Source organism: Thunnus maccoyii, chromosome 5 (genome assembly GCF_910596095.1).
Source record: "Thunnus maccoyii chromosome 5, fThuMac1.1, whole genome shotgun sequence".
NCBI classification, from domain to species: domain Eukaryota; kingdom Metazoa; phylum Chordata; class Actinopteri; order Scombriformes; family Scombridae; genus Thunnus; species Thunnus maccoyii.
This window is the reverse complement of record NC_056537.1, coordinates 13,013,089-13,027,677: the sequence shown is the minus strand read 5'-3', so window position 1 is coordinate 13,027,677 and position 14,589 is coordinate 13,013,089. Positions and strand designations below refer to the sequence as shown.

Here is a 14,589-nt window from a genome sequence, read left to right as displayed (position 1 = left end):
GAAACAACATTTTGTTTGTAACGCAGCCAAGAAGTCACACCTCTTTGCATTTTTCACTTCATCAATCATCAAAGCGATGAAGTGATAAACAAACTAGTGTTGAATCTGTTTCTTCAAGTATACCAGGGGGGCATTTTTCCAAAATCTAGTGGAGAAAACAGTAAAAACTAGAAACTAATCTTTCTTTTGAGAAATTGCCTTCAATGCACTGTGTTGGTCTGATTTAAGTGCTGTTATTTTACAACAGGTTCTGTAGCTGCATTGATTTCATCCACATTTTTCACCGCATTTGTTTGGATTCTGACTCTGGTAAAGTCAGATATTCCAATCTTTGTGCCACCTGCAAAGATGCTGATTGGCTCGGTTACGTCACCAACTGGGAAACAGCCATTCGTGAGAGTACAAGACCTTTTCAAATCACTCGGTATAATCTGAGATGAGGGCAGCAAGGCAGAAGTCAGATTGAGAATATCATAAAGCTTTTTTTTGTTTTGTTTTGTCAGTGATTGTATCCTAAGTGTTGATTATTGTTTCTTGATAAACTCATTCACAGAAGAGCTACAAATCAAGCAGTAAAGGATATCTCAGAATAATTGTTCAGTACTTGGACTGAGGACACCTGAAGCAGAAAAGCAGAATCAGTGATTTTTATAATGCTCTCAAATTACAAAGCACTTGGAAAAAGCTTCATGAGTACCTACTTGAAATTACTTCACCCCCATGATGATGACTAATATTCTTGCTTGGTGATCATCTCAAGCAAACAGCAGGCAGTTTCGACACATTACAAGCAAAGCTAAAGATTTTTTCCCCGCTTGAATAAACATTATATACTGAAACTTAGGTGTGACTGAGACTGTTCTCAGTTCTTCTCAAGCTTATGACTTTTCTGTTTCAAATGCCTTTTATTAATTATTTATTCATATCACGCACTACACTGTAGCTGCACTTTTACTCTTTATTTAGCTTATTTTTATTCTCTTTTTAACTCTTTTAAAATTCTATTCAAACACCTTTTTATAACGTCTTTTACATCCTGTCTTGATGCCCTTTATGTTTTAGTCTATGTAAAGCACTGCCTCGTTGTTGAAAGGTACTGTACAAATAAACTTGCCTTTCCTCACACAATCAAACCACACTCTGTATTCACGCTTCAAACTGTGGGTTAACTAAATTTACTCTAATAGTGAGTCACACCGAGGGAACTTCCTTCAGACAAAACGCATGTATTGTGGTTTTCTGCATGTTTGCAGCTTAGCAACCAGTTATATATTTTTTCAAAGACCTTTCACAGTTGTAGATCCCCGTGGAGATCATGAACTCTAGGTGTTAAACGGTGATCTCTTTTTAAATGAATTTCAAGATTTTAACTGTTGTTTTAAATTGTCTGCTTTGGGAATATTTGTTAAGCTGCATTTTGTGCATAAAAGGTGCTACATAAATGTTTATTATATTATTATAAAGCAAAAAATTATCAAAGGTAACAAGTACTTAAAGGACACTATCTCCATATTACCATACTCCATGTAAACCTTGACATATATCTCATATAATCATAAAATGAGGTGAAAAGAAACACTATGCACAACCGTGAAAATAGATTTATTTGAAAATATTTCCATGTGAATATTCTGATTTGGTTTATTTACATCAGCCCTTTAATGCCATTACTGTGAGTTCAAACCATAATTAAATATTGGAAATGATTATGTACTTCTTAACCCAAATGCGTACCATGAAATGGTAAAATATACTGCACCTAACTTAAGGTAGGCAAGTAATGGCTACACATTTAACAGTCTCAGTGGTAACAACTCTCTTTGTTTGCAAACAGTTTCACATCCTCGTTTAATGCCAGTTAATGTCCTTTAAAATACTCCCACTCTTATATAAATATTCCAATGAGGTTTTAAACAACTTATACTGATATTTTCTGTTCAGAGCAGTATAAAAATGAAGAACTCTGACTTAACAATTATGATTCCTCAAACATGGAGCCCGTACAGACACGAGCGAGATAACAGTATCCGGTGCTAGAAACACGACGGTCAGCTAAAAGTGCTTCTTAACTACAATCATATTGTAAACGTTGTCTCTAAGGCCTCGATTCAGATCTGAATCAAATGAGCAGTTGTCTTTTTGTCTTGTGACTAAACAAACAAAGAATATAGGCATGTCGAATGAGAGAAAGGGGAAAATAACAGATATGATCCTTCAAACAACATAAACTTACAATTAAAACCTGTATTTGACTATAAGAGTACAAATAAAATTATCAACCCTACTCTCTTTAACACTTCCTTTTAATCTATATATTATTGGCCAACTTATTTCAAAACAGCACATCCGCATCATCTAAAGGTCCCGTGTATCTGCCGTGCAGCAGCCCTGCACTTTTAGCAATGACAGTGGGAGGATCACAGCAGATACAGCTGGTAGTGTAGCTCTGATCGTTGTGTAGTGTTTATTTCGGTCCAGGTCTTAGGAGAAGGTAGCAGTGAGGATGGCCTCTTGCTGCTGCTGGTGGAGGGTCCCGATGCCCACAGCGGGGGCGGGCAGAGCTGGTCGGCTCACTAACCGGAGCTGAGAAGGACAAAGGAGACAGTCTGGCGTGTTTAATATCAACAATTCATTTCCAAACCGTAATGCTTTATACTTTATATTGTATTATATGAAACGCTGCTCACCCTGCAGGCCAGCTGCTTCTCAAACCTTGGAGAGATAAAAGACCAGGGACCCATGTTCTGAGGCTCCTCCTGACTCCAAACGAACTCTGTGGGTACATTTTTTTATGAATTACAATTGAAAGTAAAAGAGGACGTGAGTCACAGTGTTTTTCCCAGTGAAAGACACTGGATTTGCTTTACTGTATTTGAGCAGGTGGAAACAACGCAGCAGAGATGAAGTGAAACCAGAACTTCCAGGTTTTGTTTCAGAGAACATGAAACCTCTTTTAAAAATCACACTGACATTTATAATAGTACAAATTACTAAACAACCTACAACATAGACATACTTTACAATATTTAAAAACAATTCAGACTATTTGTCTTGACAATTATTGTAAACAAACAAAAAATATGCATAAAAATACTCTACTTTGACTAATAATTTGTTAGGTTTTATGTCTCATATGGTTTGTCCACAAAAAAGTTCAACTACTTCTTTAAAAATCCTTAAAATGACATTTTCAAATCTTTTCTTTTATCGGAAAGCTTTTTGTAATGTGTGTTTTATTTCTGTTTCTTTCTCATATATTTGATTTTATATACATCTGTATGTATATATGTAGGTTTGTTTGTGTGTATGTATTATATGTATGTACATATGTACTGTATGTTTACATTTGTATGTGTGCATATGTATATGTACACATATTTGTTTATTTTATATGCATTTAAAATCTTTTTTTATTTCAGCTTTTATTTATATTTGTGAAGCACTTTGAAAAGTGCAAAGTGCTATATAAATAAAGTTTATTATTATTATTTACTCCTTCTCCCCAATTGAAAAATCCAGGACTCATCAATATACAAATATTTCATTACATTGTACATACATTTTTAAATGGCAGAGATTACAACTAACAGAGTTGGAAAGATGAAATTAGAAGGTTTTAGTGGATGGATCATTGATGAGAGAGAAACTGTTGACAATGATGATGTATAATAAACTCTCTGTCACGCTGGTAAAACTTGACGTGTGCTGTAGTTTTTTGAATGCCAAAAAAAAAACTGTTGTTTAACTTTGTTTAAATCACAAATTATTCAAACTGATGTCGGAGATGCTCATTTATCTTAAAATAAGGATAGTAGACCCAAGGAACCCTGTTTTGCTTTTTCAGGAATACTGATGAAAGAAACCCTCAATAAGAGATTATCACATTCAATTATAAAACTACGATGAGTCCAGAAGTGACGTCAGGACTTTGGTTTTCTAATCTTCATTCACTGTTGTGCTGTAACTGTGATGCAGTTCATCAGAAGAGTGAAAATAATCTGCACTGACTGCAGTTAATGATTCACTAATGCACGTATTTACAGGTAAGGAAGGAGGAGGATATTAACACTGATAGTCAGAGTTAGGATAAGGGTAACTCAGCTATCATGGGTGGACAAAATAACAAAAACACATAGACTTAATAACTTAACAGCCTTGCAGTGAATACCACTCAGGTGAAGCTCATAATTTAATCTTTTTGTGCCTTGCGTTGTCTTTAAGAGTCACTTGTAAAAATGTTTGTCAGACTGTCTTTTAAGTTGACACATATTGCTGAGCGGCATTCAGCTTACTGTGACTCACTTGCGTCGCTGCCTTTGTTGTTGTTTTTCTGCCAGACGCTCAAATTTCGACGGCTGTCTCATTGAGTGACTAGTCCCACTGACTCTCTAAACAAGCGCATTGAAGAGTATCAATAAAATCTTTCCTCCAAAAGAAGAGTGAAGTAACATAAGTTAATGTCAAACATCAGAGTTCACTTTAAGCCTCCTTTTTTTCCAGATTTTAAACAACCTAATCTACTAAATCTTTCGGATATTTTGTGTTTGACACAATTCCAAAAATGATAACATGTAAAATTGTCACCAACTGAAGGACTTTTGTCTAAGCAAGACCAGGAAAAACAAGTTCACATATGTATTTTTAGTTGGCCAGACTTCGGTAACAGTAGCGTAGAGTTCTCAAAAGGACAAAGTTAAGAGGATTCAAACAAAACCTGGAGAAGCAGCTTTTAAATTCTCTGCGTCACATAAGTATGTGGAACAAAATTTCAATCCAGATCTGAGGCCTGATCCAGCTCTTAACTCTTAAATCACATTTCTGTTTGCCGCTGCTTTCTGTTTCCTCTCTGGCAACTCTTTTCTACATTGTACCTGCAGTACAACATTTACTCCAGTTACTATTATTATTTTGTGTTGTTTCATTAATTATTTTAGTTCTGTAAGTAAAGAACAACTGGCTTTCTTTGGTGTGTGAAATGTGCTGTTGCATCGGTCACAAAGACTACAGTATTACGTGATGTAAGAAAAGGGAAATGCCTAAAAAAAAAAACATGTTGACATATGCAAAACACAGGAAAACTAAACAAAGAGGAAGCGTGGTCACAAAGACACTGACCATGTTGAGCTGAATAAACAGTACACTGTATCTCTTTCTATCTCATATATTTACATGAACACATGTTGTGTTACTGTAAATACAACACACTGGGGTTATTTTTTGATTTTCAGATAAGATAATCAAGTTAAAAATATCACTATGGGTTCTTAAGGCAACATGATTAGTTAATAGACAATGTAAATCCATACATTAATTGATAAATAAAATAACTGCTGAAGAAAATCATCAGTTACAGCTCTAAAGTGTAAATAATCAGCTTCAGCAGATTAGTATTTATTGTGGGTTTATTGTAGTGTGTGTTTGTCTTTGATGCTTCATTGGTTTTTAAGTGATATGAAGACCAGAAATCAGACCAGTCAAGTCCTTCACGGTTTGTTAACGCTACACTGAAATGTTCACGACTATGTAAACAGAATGAGGAAGTGATCAATTAGATTAGTGAAGGTGTTAATTTGTTCATAAACAAACCCTGTCTGTTCTTCTTGTAACTGAGCGGTGAAAACCTAAAGAAAATATACTGAAATTAACTTATTTAACTGTTTGTAGCTCCCTATGAAGTCAACATGCCTGCTAGGATTAAAAAGTGGAGCTGTGTCAGTCAGACAGTGGGGGTCGGTGGAGGGTCATCATACCTTTGGCATTGGTGTATTTTTTGAGCTCCTGCTGCAGAGCCTCCAGTGGGAACGGACACAACTCCTCCAAACGGATGAGCGCTGTGTCCTGGTTGGCTGCGGATGTCTCCCTCTGTTTCAGCAAGGCGTAGTAATGCTTCCCTGAGCACAGCACCACCTTCTGGACGCTGCATGGAACAACAAAACATTGGTATAGACTTTGATGTTTGGGTTACTTATAGGAATCAAAGTATCTTCCAGGTTTTAGCAGGTTATAATAACAACTATTTAAAAAACTAGTCCATGCATTGAAGACACTGAAAACCATCAGAATAAATAAAAGGCTCAGAGTTTTCATGATCACCAAAATGTTGTGACTTTTGTACCTTTGTGCCGAGACTGAAGTATCACCTATCACTGGTCTGAAAGATGTTCCTGGTGCCATTTCAGCCAGACTGGACGCAGCCCCCTGGGAATATAACAAACATTATTTAGCCTCTTGAGTTGGACATAAGATGTTGGAAATGTTTCTTCATTACAATAACTTACAGAAAATCTCAACAGCATCTTGGGTCCGACCACGATGAGAGGTTTTCGGAAGTTACGGATCATCTGTCGCCTCAGCAGGTGGAAGTACTGGGCAGAGGTGGTGGGGTTTACCACGGCCATGTTGACATTGTCGCCGTCCACACCCTCCTCTTTACTGTCACACATCTGCAATCATTTACAATTCAGCTGAAGTGTTAATCTCCCACTTGTTAAACTGCAGCCTCTGTAACATTTGTCACAACATGTGGATTATATAATTTTTAGTAGCAGAGACTCCTGGTTGTCAGATAACAAATAACAGCAGAGACAGAGCTGTGCTGTGAAAACAATAGTCTAAAAATGTCCCTCTAAACACAGGCGCACTGTTTTTTGATAAGTTCAAGATCAGCAAAGTGGGATAGTGTCCTCCCTCGGTAAATACGTCACATTTTGGTCACACCTACGAGTAAAGGATGTTATTATTTTTGTTGCTGTGTCCAAAATTGTTCTAGTCACTTCTCACCATACAGAGAATTCTAGATAGACGACTACAGTGTGTAGCGTCTTAGATGGCAGAATCATAGAACTATTTCAGACACTACAGACATCTAAATTTACAAATTTTTTTTTCAATACATGATTGTGCACTACTTCTTTTGCTGCCTTGTGGGTTCGGTATATATGATATTACAATTTTCACTTAACATTCACACAACAAACAGAGAGACTGTGTCTAAAATCACACCCTGTTTACTATGAATTGCACTATATTTATTTCAGTGTTAAAATTCTGACTGTAAAATTTACGCACTGTGCACACTATCTTCTGCTAACAATCCCACAATGCAATGCGTCACATTTTATTGATGTGAAAATAACTTCACCTGTCACTGATGACGCATAGTGACAATGATTCATAAGCGAAATCTGGATTTACCACCCACTACAGAGTAAACTGCGTATTATATAGATAAAGAATGAGAGAATAAAGAAGTGATTTTAGAAAAAGCCTCAATCTGACGTTTTTTGTCCGCTGATTAAGACATATTATCTCTGTTCTCTTGATTTGCTATTGATTACACCTGTTAGTGGCCTGTAAATACAATCGCATTGCCTTTCCTTGTACTGAGGATAGTTCACACACAACTGCATTATGGCACTTATCAAATCGATCATAAAATCAAATAGCAATTTTATTTGTGGAGGCCATTTTACTTATTTCTTCGCATCTGTACATGAACAGCGTAACAGTTGTGCCTAAAATGATCTTAGAATATGAAATGTTTTCTTTGTGGTTGCTGATCATTTATTGCTGTTTTCAAAGCCAGCTTGTCCTTTGTAATGAGACAAATAATAGGACAAAAAAACTGAATCATTTATAAAAACATGAATTAAAAAAAATATATAAAACTGAGCTTATATGAGTGAAATGATATCTCTGCGCTGGAGGTTAAACATTAAGTTATCATTACACTTTAAAAAAGGTATTTTTGGTTGATCATTAATCAACAGGGAATTAGTATGAATTTCAGCATGTAGTTACTGTCCAACAGACCTGGAGGAAACGCTCCATGCGGCAGGACGAGTGTTCGGGTCCTGCTCCATCGTAACCATGAGGCAGCAGGATCACCATCCCGCACTGTAGCAGCCATTTAGCCTCACCTGGAGACACAACAGTTTGACATGTACGAGGATTCTCCAAAGAATATGTGTTGGTCAACAAACTCAACTGAATATTTTTTAAACTATTTTAGAAGTTTGAAAAGATTTTAATCTTATTTTTGTAATTACCGAGAGACCATAGGCCAAGATAATGTTAGTAACTGTGAATCTGTTGGCAAACATGTCGGACTGGTGAGGAGTTTACCTCCAGTGATGAAGGTATCGAAAATGATCTGCGCTCCGTTGAAGAAATCTCCAAACTGAGCCTCCCAGATGGGAAGGAGCTTCGGCTGTGCGATACTCATCCCATATTCAAATCCAAGCACCGCCTCCTCAGACAGCGGGCTGTTACACACCTAAACACACACAAAGACATCACAATACGCCACGTGAAAATAAGTTATTCTGTCATATTGCAAAGGCGGGTAAAGGTTGTAAGAATGAACAAGCTAAATATGTCATGATTTAGACACAGATTATGGTTTAATCTGGTTTACAAGGATGTTACCTCCAGGAAACCTGTCTGCTGGGGGCTGATGTGGTTTAGAGGGATGTACATGTCGTTGGTGTCTTGACACACGACCATGGCATGACGCTGACTGAATGTGCCTCTTCCCACGTCCTGTCCACTGATACGAATATTAAAGCCTGCAACAATAATTTGAAATCTGCAAATCTATATCTTATAAACATCCGATAACATGCAATGATTCTCAGAGGTGTTTTCCGACACACTGACCTTGGCTGAGGAGGGAGCCGAAAGCCAAAGCCTCTGCTGTGGACCAGTCCAGTTTGGTCCCCTCTTCCAGCTTTTGCAACCGAGCCTGAGAGCACAAACCGGAAGAACAAAACCTCATCTATCCGCAGCTGCAGCTGAAACAAACGACAGGCACGACATACACAAAGGCCTCACCTGTGCATGGGTCTTCCCGAGGTGGCTGTGCAGCTGGATGTGCTCCGGGATGTCCACAGACTTGGCTCCTACAAACTGCAGCAGAGGAATAGGGACACCCGTGTCCCAGGTGGTGACTCTGGCCTGGGGTTCTGCCAGATCCCCCCAGCGGCCCTGCAGGTTGGTGGGTGGAGGGCTGTACAGGGTCATGTTGGCCAGCTTGTCGTTGAGCGAGCTGTAGTATTTGGACTTGATTTCGTCACGCTCGGCATCAGTCATCAGACCCTCAGAGATCAGCTGGTCTGAGTAGGAGTCAGGGACGCTCTTACGGGAGCTGCAGGGAAAACACAAGGTTTCTTTCTTTCTTATTATACAATTTTCTAGTGTCGTTCAAAGGAGAAGTAATATTGTTACAGCCATAGAGCACAATGATTCAATTCAATTCTGCAGGTAGAGATTTTTTGGTGCTTTTAAAACTCACTTTCTTGCCTTCTACTCTGTTTTGGAACCAAATACTGACTGCACTCCCACCAAAATGCCAGTCTGGATGCAATTTCTGGCAAGACTCTTACTACTTGACAGAATAACACTGGTGGAACCAAGTGGTAGCAGAAACAGCATCAAATCTGAAGAAAATAGTTGGGTTTTTTTTTTGTTTTTGTTTTTCACATAAAACCTTATATGCCATGGTGTGGTTTTAAAGAGTTTATGGCTCCCAACTGGTATTATTTCACAACACTCAAAAAACTGCAAAGGGTTATAGACAAATTACCCAGGTTTACTTCCATCAGACACACATCAGAAACATAATTTCTTGGTAAATGCTACTTAATGAGCAAGTTACTTAAACAACATTTAAGTTCTGTATGATATATGTAAGTATGATAAGCAGCTCTCCAGTTTTTTTTCCTCGCTGTGAAGATTTTGATGGTTTCAACAGCGGACTGACAATTAAAATATCACTATTTAAAAGAATATAACCTTTCACAAAAAAACAAATATCACAATATAACACATAATAATCAGTCTGCATTAAATGACTGACACTCAACACATATTGATATGGACACCAGAATAGATACTGTAATAGTATGTTAGTACTAATGTGGATGCAAAACAGGTCAAGCTTTGCAGACATACCAAGAAATACTATACTATACTAATATTACTTTTTAAAAACCAATATGCTGATATATATTCTATATCTCTGAGGACAATTGTTAACCTCAAAGTTAATATTTTGAAGATAAATTTAACTGACCGGATTATCTTGTACATGGCTGGATTAGTAAAGAAAGGCTCATCCAGCTCGTTGTGACCCCACTGACGGTAGCAGATCAGGTCCAAGATGACGTCTTTCCTGAAACGCCGCTGATAATCTACAGCCAGCCGAGTGGCCCGCAGCACCTCCTCTGCATCATCGCCGTTTACATGGATCACAGCGCAGTTCACCATCTTACCTGTGATACAGATGAGAGCGTTAGTTTCCCATCATAAACACAATCCATGTCTCGTTTTTATACAAACAGAAACTCATGCCATCAGGATCATTTAAAATATATGATGTCATCTAAACTATGAATCAGAAACTGATGCCGTTTACGAGTTTCACTGACCAACGTCACTACAGTACAGAGAGGATCTCCCTCTCTCCGATGGAGTAGTGTAACCCACTTGGTTGTTCACGATGAGGTGGATGCTCCCACCGACTCTGTAGTGAGGAAGGTTTGAGAGGGTCAAGGTTTCTGGAACAATCCCTTGACCAGTAAAGGAGCCATCGCCATGGACCTGTGGAGACGAGAACAACCGAGATCGCCATGAACTTTTGGTAAAAACTTAATTATGCAGGAAGGTTTGATGAGGACGTCTTTAACAGCTTCCTGCTTCGCTTAGTACAATTATACAAATTCAATCATCCTACAATGATGAACAGAGAATATAAACTCAGGGAGGCGTTATGACATTTGCTTCCGGCTGAAAATGAAGCTGGATCAGAGCAGGATAGAGAACATGGCTTTCAGCTGACGTATCTTCTGGTGCACATAGTCGAGCTGTTTATCGACTGACATGATAATATTTTTTACTTGTTTCTGACAGCAAATTTTGTTCTACCACTGTCATATCTGATCATTTTGTTTAAAACATGCTTGCTAATGAACCATAGTGTCTGGTCAATTAGCAGTGTCCATCAGTTGCATGTTAGAACTAGAAACTGTATACCTCCACCAAGGCTGCATGGTTTTTGAAAATGTTTAGAAATGTCCAATTTGTATTTGCATCAAAATATACATGTTTGCACTTTACATGTGCCAGATTGTCTTCAATAAAATAAGTGCATTGGTTAATGAGAAAAGAGCAAAGATGTTTGCTTAAAAGATGCTTAATTAGTTAATCCCACACATTCCTTTTTTCTTTCTTTTTCTGTTGTTGTTTTTATTGACATGTAAAATGTACAAAGACTCTCTGGGTGATGTTCAACTGAAGTTAATTTCTATGAATGTTAAAGTTTTGACAGTTTTATCAATCACTTTATATCAGACTATAGGTCTGTAGTAAAAGTTCTGACTGGCCAAGTTTCCTTACTTTTAAAGTATAGTTTGACTGTGTGACACATCCAAGCGTCAGTGGTTGTGAACCAGTACCTGCAGACAGATGACCTGGTCCCCTGGCTGGGCGTTGTCTTCAGGTGAGTAGTCTCCTTCTTGCCTGAGCTGCTGCCTGGCTCGAGCTTTTCCCTGAGCCACGGGGTTGATGGCCTCGAGGTGAGACGGGTTGGGCAGCATGGTCACATGGAGAGGGTGTTCAGCTCCGAGATCCAGCTCCACCGAGGAGGTGAGATGGGAGAGGACGTCACCGATGGCGGGAGAGGTTTCAGGGAACTCACTGAGGCCACGCATCTTACGGAACATGAGCTGGAGAAAGAGAGATGAGAGATTGTGAGAACAGAGTTGTTTATTACCGTAGTGTAAAATTAACAATCCAACTTGTCAGGACGTGAATAATTTGAGAACATATATGTCTCATTAGATGCAAAACATATGGCTTGTTGCTTTGGAGGTTGATTTTTTTAAAACTGTGCATTGGCCTTGTGGGACAAGCAGAAGTGACGTTACTGGCTGTCTAACCTCTGGTGGGAACTTCAGCAGGCCTGTCAGCAGATTGAGTCGGCCTCTGTGGGGCATCCCAATGATGATGTCGGTGACTCCGCTGTGGGCCGACTGGTGGAAAAGCTCATAGAAGAAGCCCATCATGCTCTCTGCTCCTTCTCCTCCGTAACGCTTCACAGTTGCAAACTTGGTGGCCAGGAAGTGGTCAAATTCCTGCAGATCATGAGAGAAAAAAAATAAGAAATAGTCAGATGAGAAATACATGACATTCCCATATGAAACATTTGCTTTTGTCGTTGATGTCACCCTCCTCGTTCTGTGACCTACCTGAGACTCCAGCATGATCTTTGCCAGGTGCCTCCTCTCCTCAGTGGTGAAACTCTTCTTCTTGAGCCCCTCAAAGTGGTCAGCAAACCACTCCTGCTCCTCCAGGCTGCTCAGCTGGCTGGTCTCCACTGACAAGTGGCCACAGTAGGCTTCCTCCAAATAGGCCTGAACCTCTTCCACCGAAGCCTCCGTCCTGCCCAAGTGCCGTAGTCCTGCACGATCACATGCAATGAGCAGCGGTAACAGCTACATGTGGAGATTTGACCACATCGTTGTCGGGTAAAATTCTCTGAAATTTTTTGACTGATTTACTCAGTAGGTTTCTTTGACTGCACGATGTTTTTTGTTTTATTTTTGTGTAAAGAACTATTATTTTAACCTGAGTAAAAGGAAAACATGATCCTTTAATGTTTTCAAACCCCCAGTTTATAAAATGATTTTAAAAAAGAAAATAAAAATAATATTACTGTATACAGCACTATAATTTACACTGTAAACACAAGAATACACAGAGATATTATTATTAGATAATCCAAATAAGAAGTAATAAATTATAATGATAAAATGAGTCACATAAAATGTTTTGAAAGAGAAATGAGAAACTTGGACATTAACACAATAGCAATAAAAACATCTGAATACTTTAGGGCTGCAACTAACGATTATTTTCATCATCGATTAATCTGCTGATCATTTTCCTGATTAACCAATTAATAATTCAGACTATGAAATTTTAGAAAATAATGAAAAAAATAACTTTCATAATTTCTCAGAGGCCAAAATAATGTCTTCAATGTGTTTGTTTTGTTCGACCAAGAGCCTAAATGTAAAGAAATTCAATTTACTGTCATATGAAAAGGAAAGACAGCAAACTGTAACATTTGAGAAGCTGAAACCGAAGAACATTTGGCATTTTTGCTTGAAAAAAAATAGAAACGATTAATTGATTATCAAATTAGTTGCTAAGTTTATCCTGCAACGCATCTGAAAATTTGAGTGAAACTGACTCTGTAGGTGCAAATAAAAGTGATTTACACAGTCTAGGTTACATAATGTTGCATTTATAAGTAACAAAAAGACCAGAAATGATTAATCGACTATCAAAAATGTTGCCGAATAACTTTCCATCGATCAACTAATTGATTAATCGACTAATACTTGTTTCACTGCTGCCAATCAGTGAAGTTTATCCTGCAATGCATCTGAAAATTTGAATGACAGTGACTCTGTAGGTGTCAATAAAAGCCCTTTAACCAGTCTAGGTTACATAATGCTGCATGTATAAGTAAGAACATATGGTTAGAAGGAGTACACATTGTCATCATCTCAGCCTCTGATGGATGCCTCCTGCAGGTGTCTGTATCTGCTGGCAGGTACCTGAGGTGTTGAGCTGTCCTCTAATGGTGCCAGCCAGCATGTTGATCTCCGGGATACTGTCAACTACAGGCTTTTGGGGCAGTAAGGGGTTAATTTTAGCAGCCTTGTGTCCATGTGCTCTGTATGCCCCCACCAGACGTACAAGACCATGATCTGAGCAAAAAAGCAAAACAACAGGCCGCTGTCAGGATGATCTGTCCCAAAAAACACACTAAATGTCAGAGACTAACTTAAACTGATGTGAAGTTATAACATCATGAAGTCAAGTGATAAACAGTTACACGAAGAATCATACATTTATTTAATAAAAGTTTACAACAAATACAGGAAAAGTAATGTGAATTAAGAGGTCTTCACATTATCTTAACACCACCCAGATTGTTTTCTTCTTCTATCTGATGATGTGAAGTTGTCCACAGTGCACATTTGTACCACACTGACCTTGATTCAGAGCAGCGATGCGGTCGCTCTGCGGTTTCTGGTCCCTGTCCGAGGGTTTGGGTCGGTACCCGTACACACCTTTCTCCGTGTGGTAACAACAGCCGACGACCTGCCGAGCGACACTCGGCGGAAGTCTACTCACAGACTTCTTCAAGAAAAGTACGGCCGACATGTTTATTTTAAAGTGTGAAGCTAGAAATGTTACATATAACAGCAGCACACACTAACGGCTACTGCACGGCGGCCATACTGCCAACAGAGGGACGATATGGGAGGAGACGCCGCATCGGAAGCTTATTGGCTGAAACGAAGGCAGGAGAGATCCTGGACTCGTTTCTCAACTCTGTCACGAGGATAACTTTTTGTTTTTTGTTGCTTAAGTTTATATCATAAATGTACAAGAATATTTTTGGAGTAATGGTGCATTACTTTTTAGCTACTTTTAAGCTAGTTAAAACTTCCGAAGAAATTGAAGTAGTCCCCGTGACGTAGCGCAACAAGTGTCCAGCTACGGGATTGGTGCTGC

General features: G+C 38.6%; 1 protein-coding gene across 1 annotated transcript; it reads right to left on the bottom strand.

The window, feature by feature from the left end:
- Positions 1–1,581: 1,581 nt before the first annotated feature.
- Positions 1,582–14,335, bottom strand: dhtkd1 (dehydrogenase E1 and transketolase domain containing 1). Its single transcript, XM_042412538.1, has 17 exons — positions 14,064–14,335; positions 13,623–13,775; positions 12,246–12,457; positions 11,937–12,131; positions 11,454–11,723; positions 10,428–10,599; positions 10,073–10,271; positions 8,833–9,145; positions 8,659–8,743; positions 8,428–8,567; positions 8,125–8,275; positions 7,813–7,919; positions 6,279–6,443; positions 6,116–6,198; positions 5,751–5,917; positions 2,688–2,773; positions 1,582–2,583 (listed from the first exon to the last, which is right to left on the bottom strand). Exons 1-17 carry the CDS (start codon positions 14,233–14,235, stop codon positions 2,482–2,484), a joined length of 2,772 nt encoding a protein of 923 aa, XP_042268472.1. The 5' UTR covers positions 14,236–14,335; the 3' UTR covers positions 1,582–2,481.
- Positions 14,336–14,589: the final 254 nt, after the last annotated feature.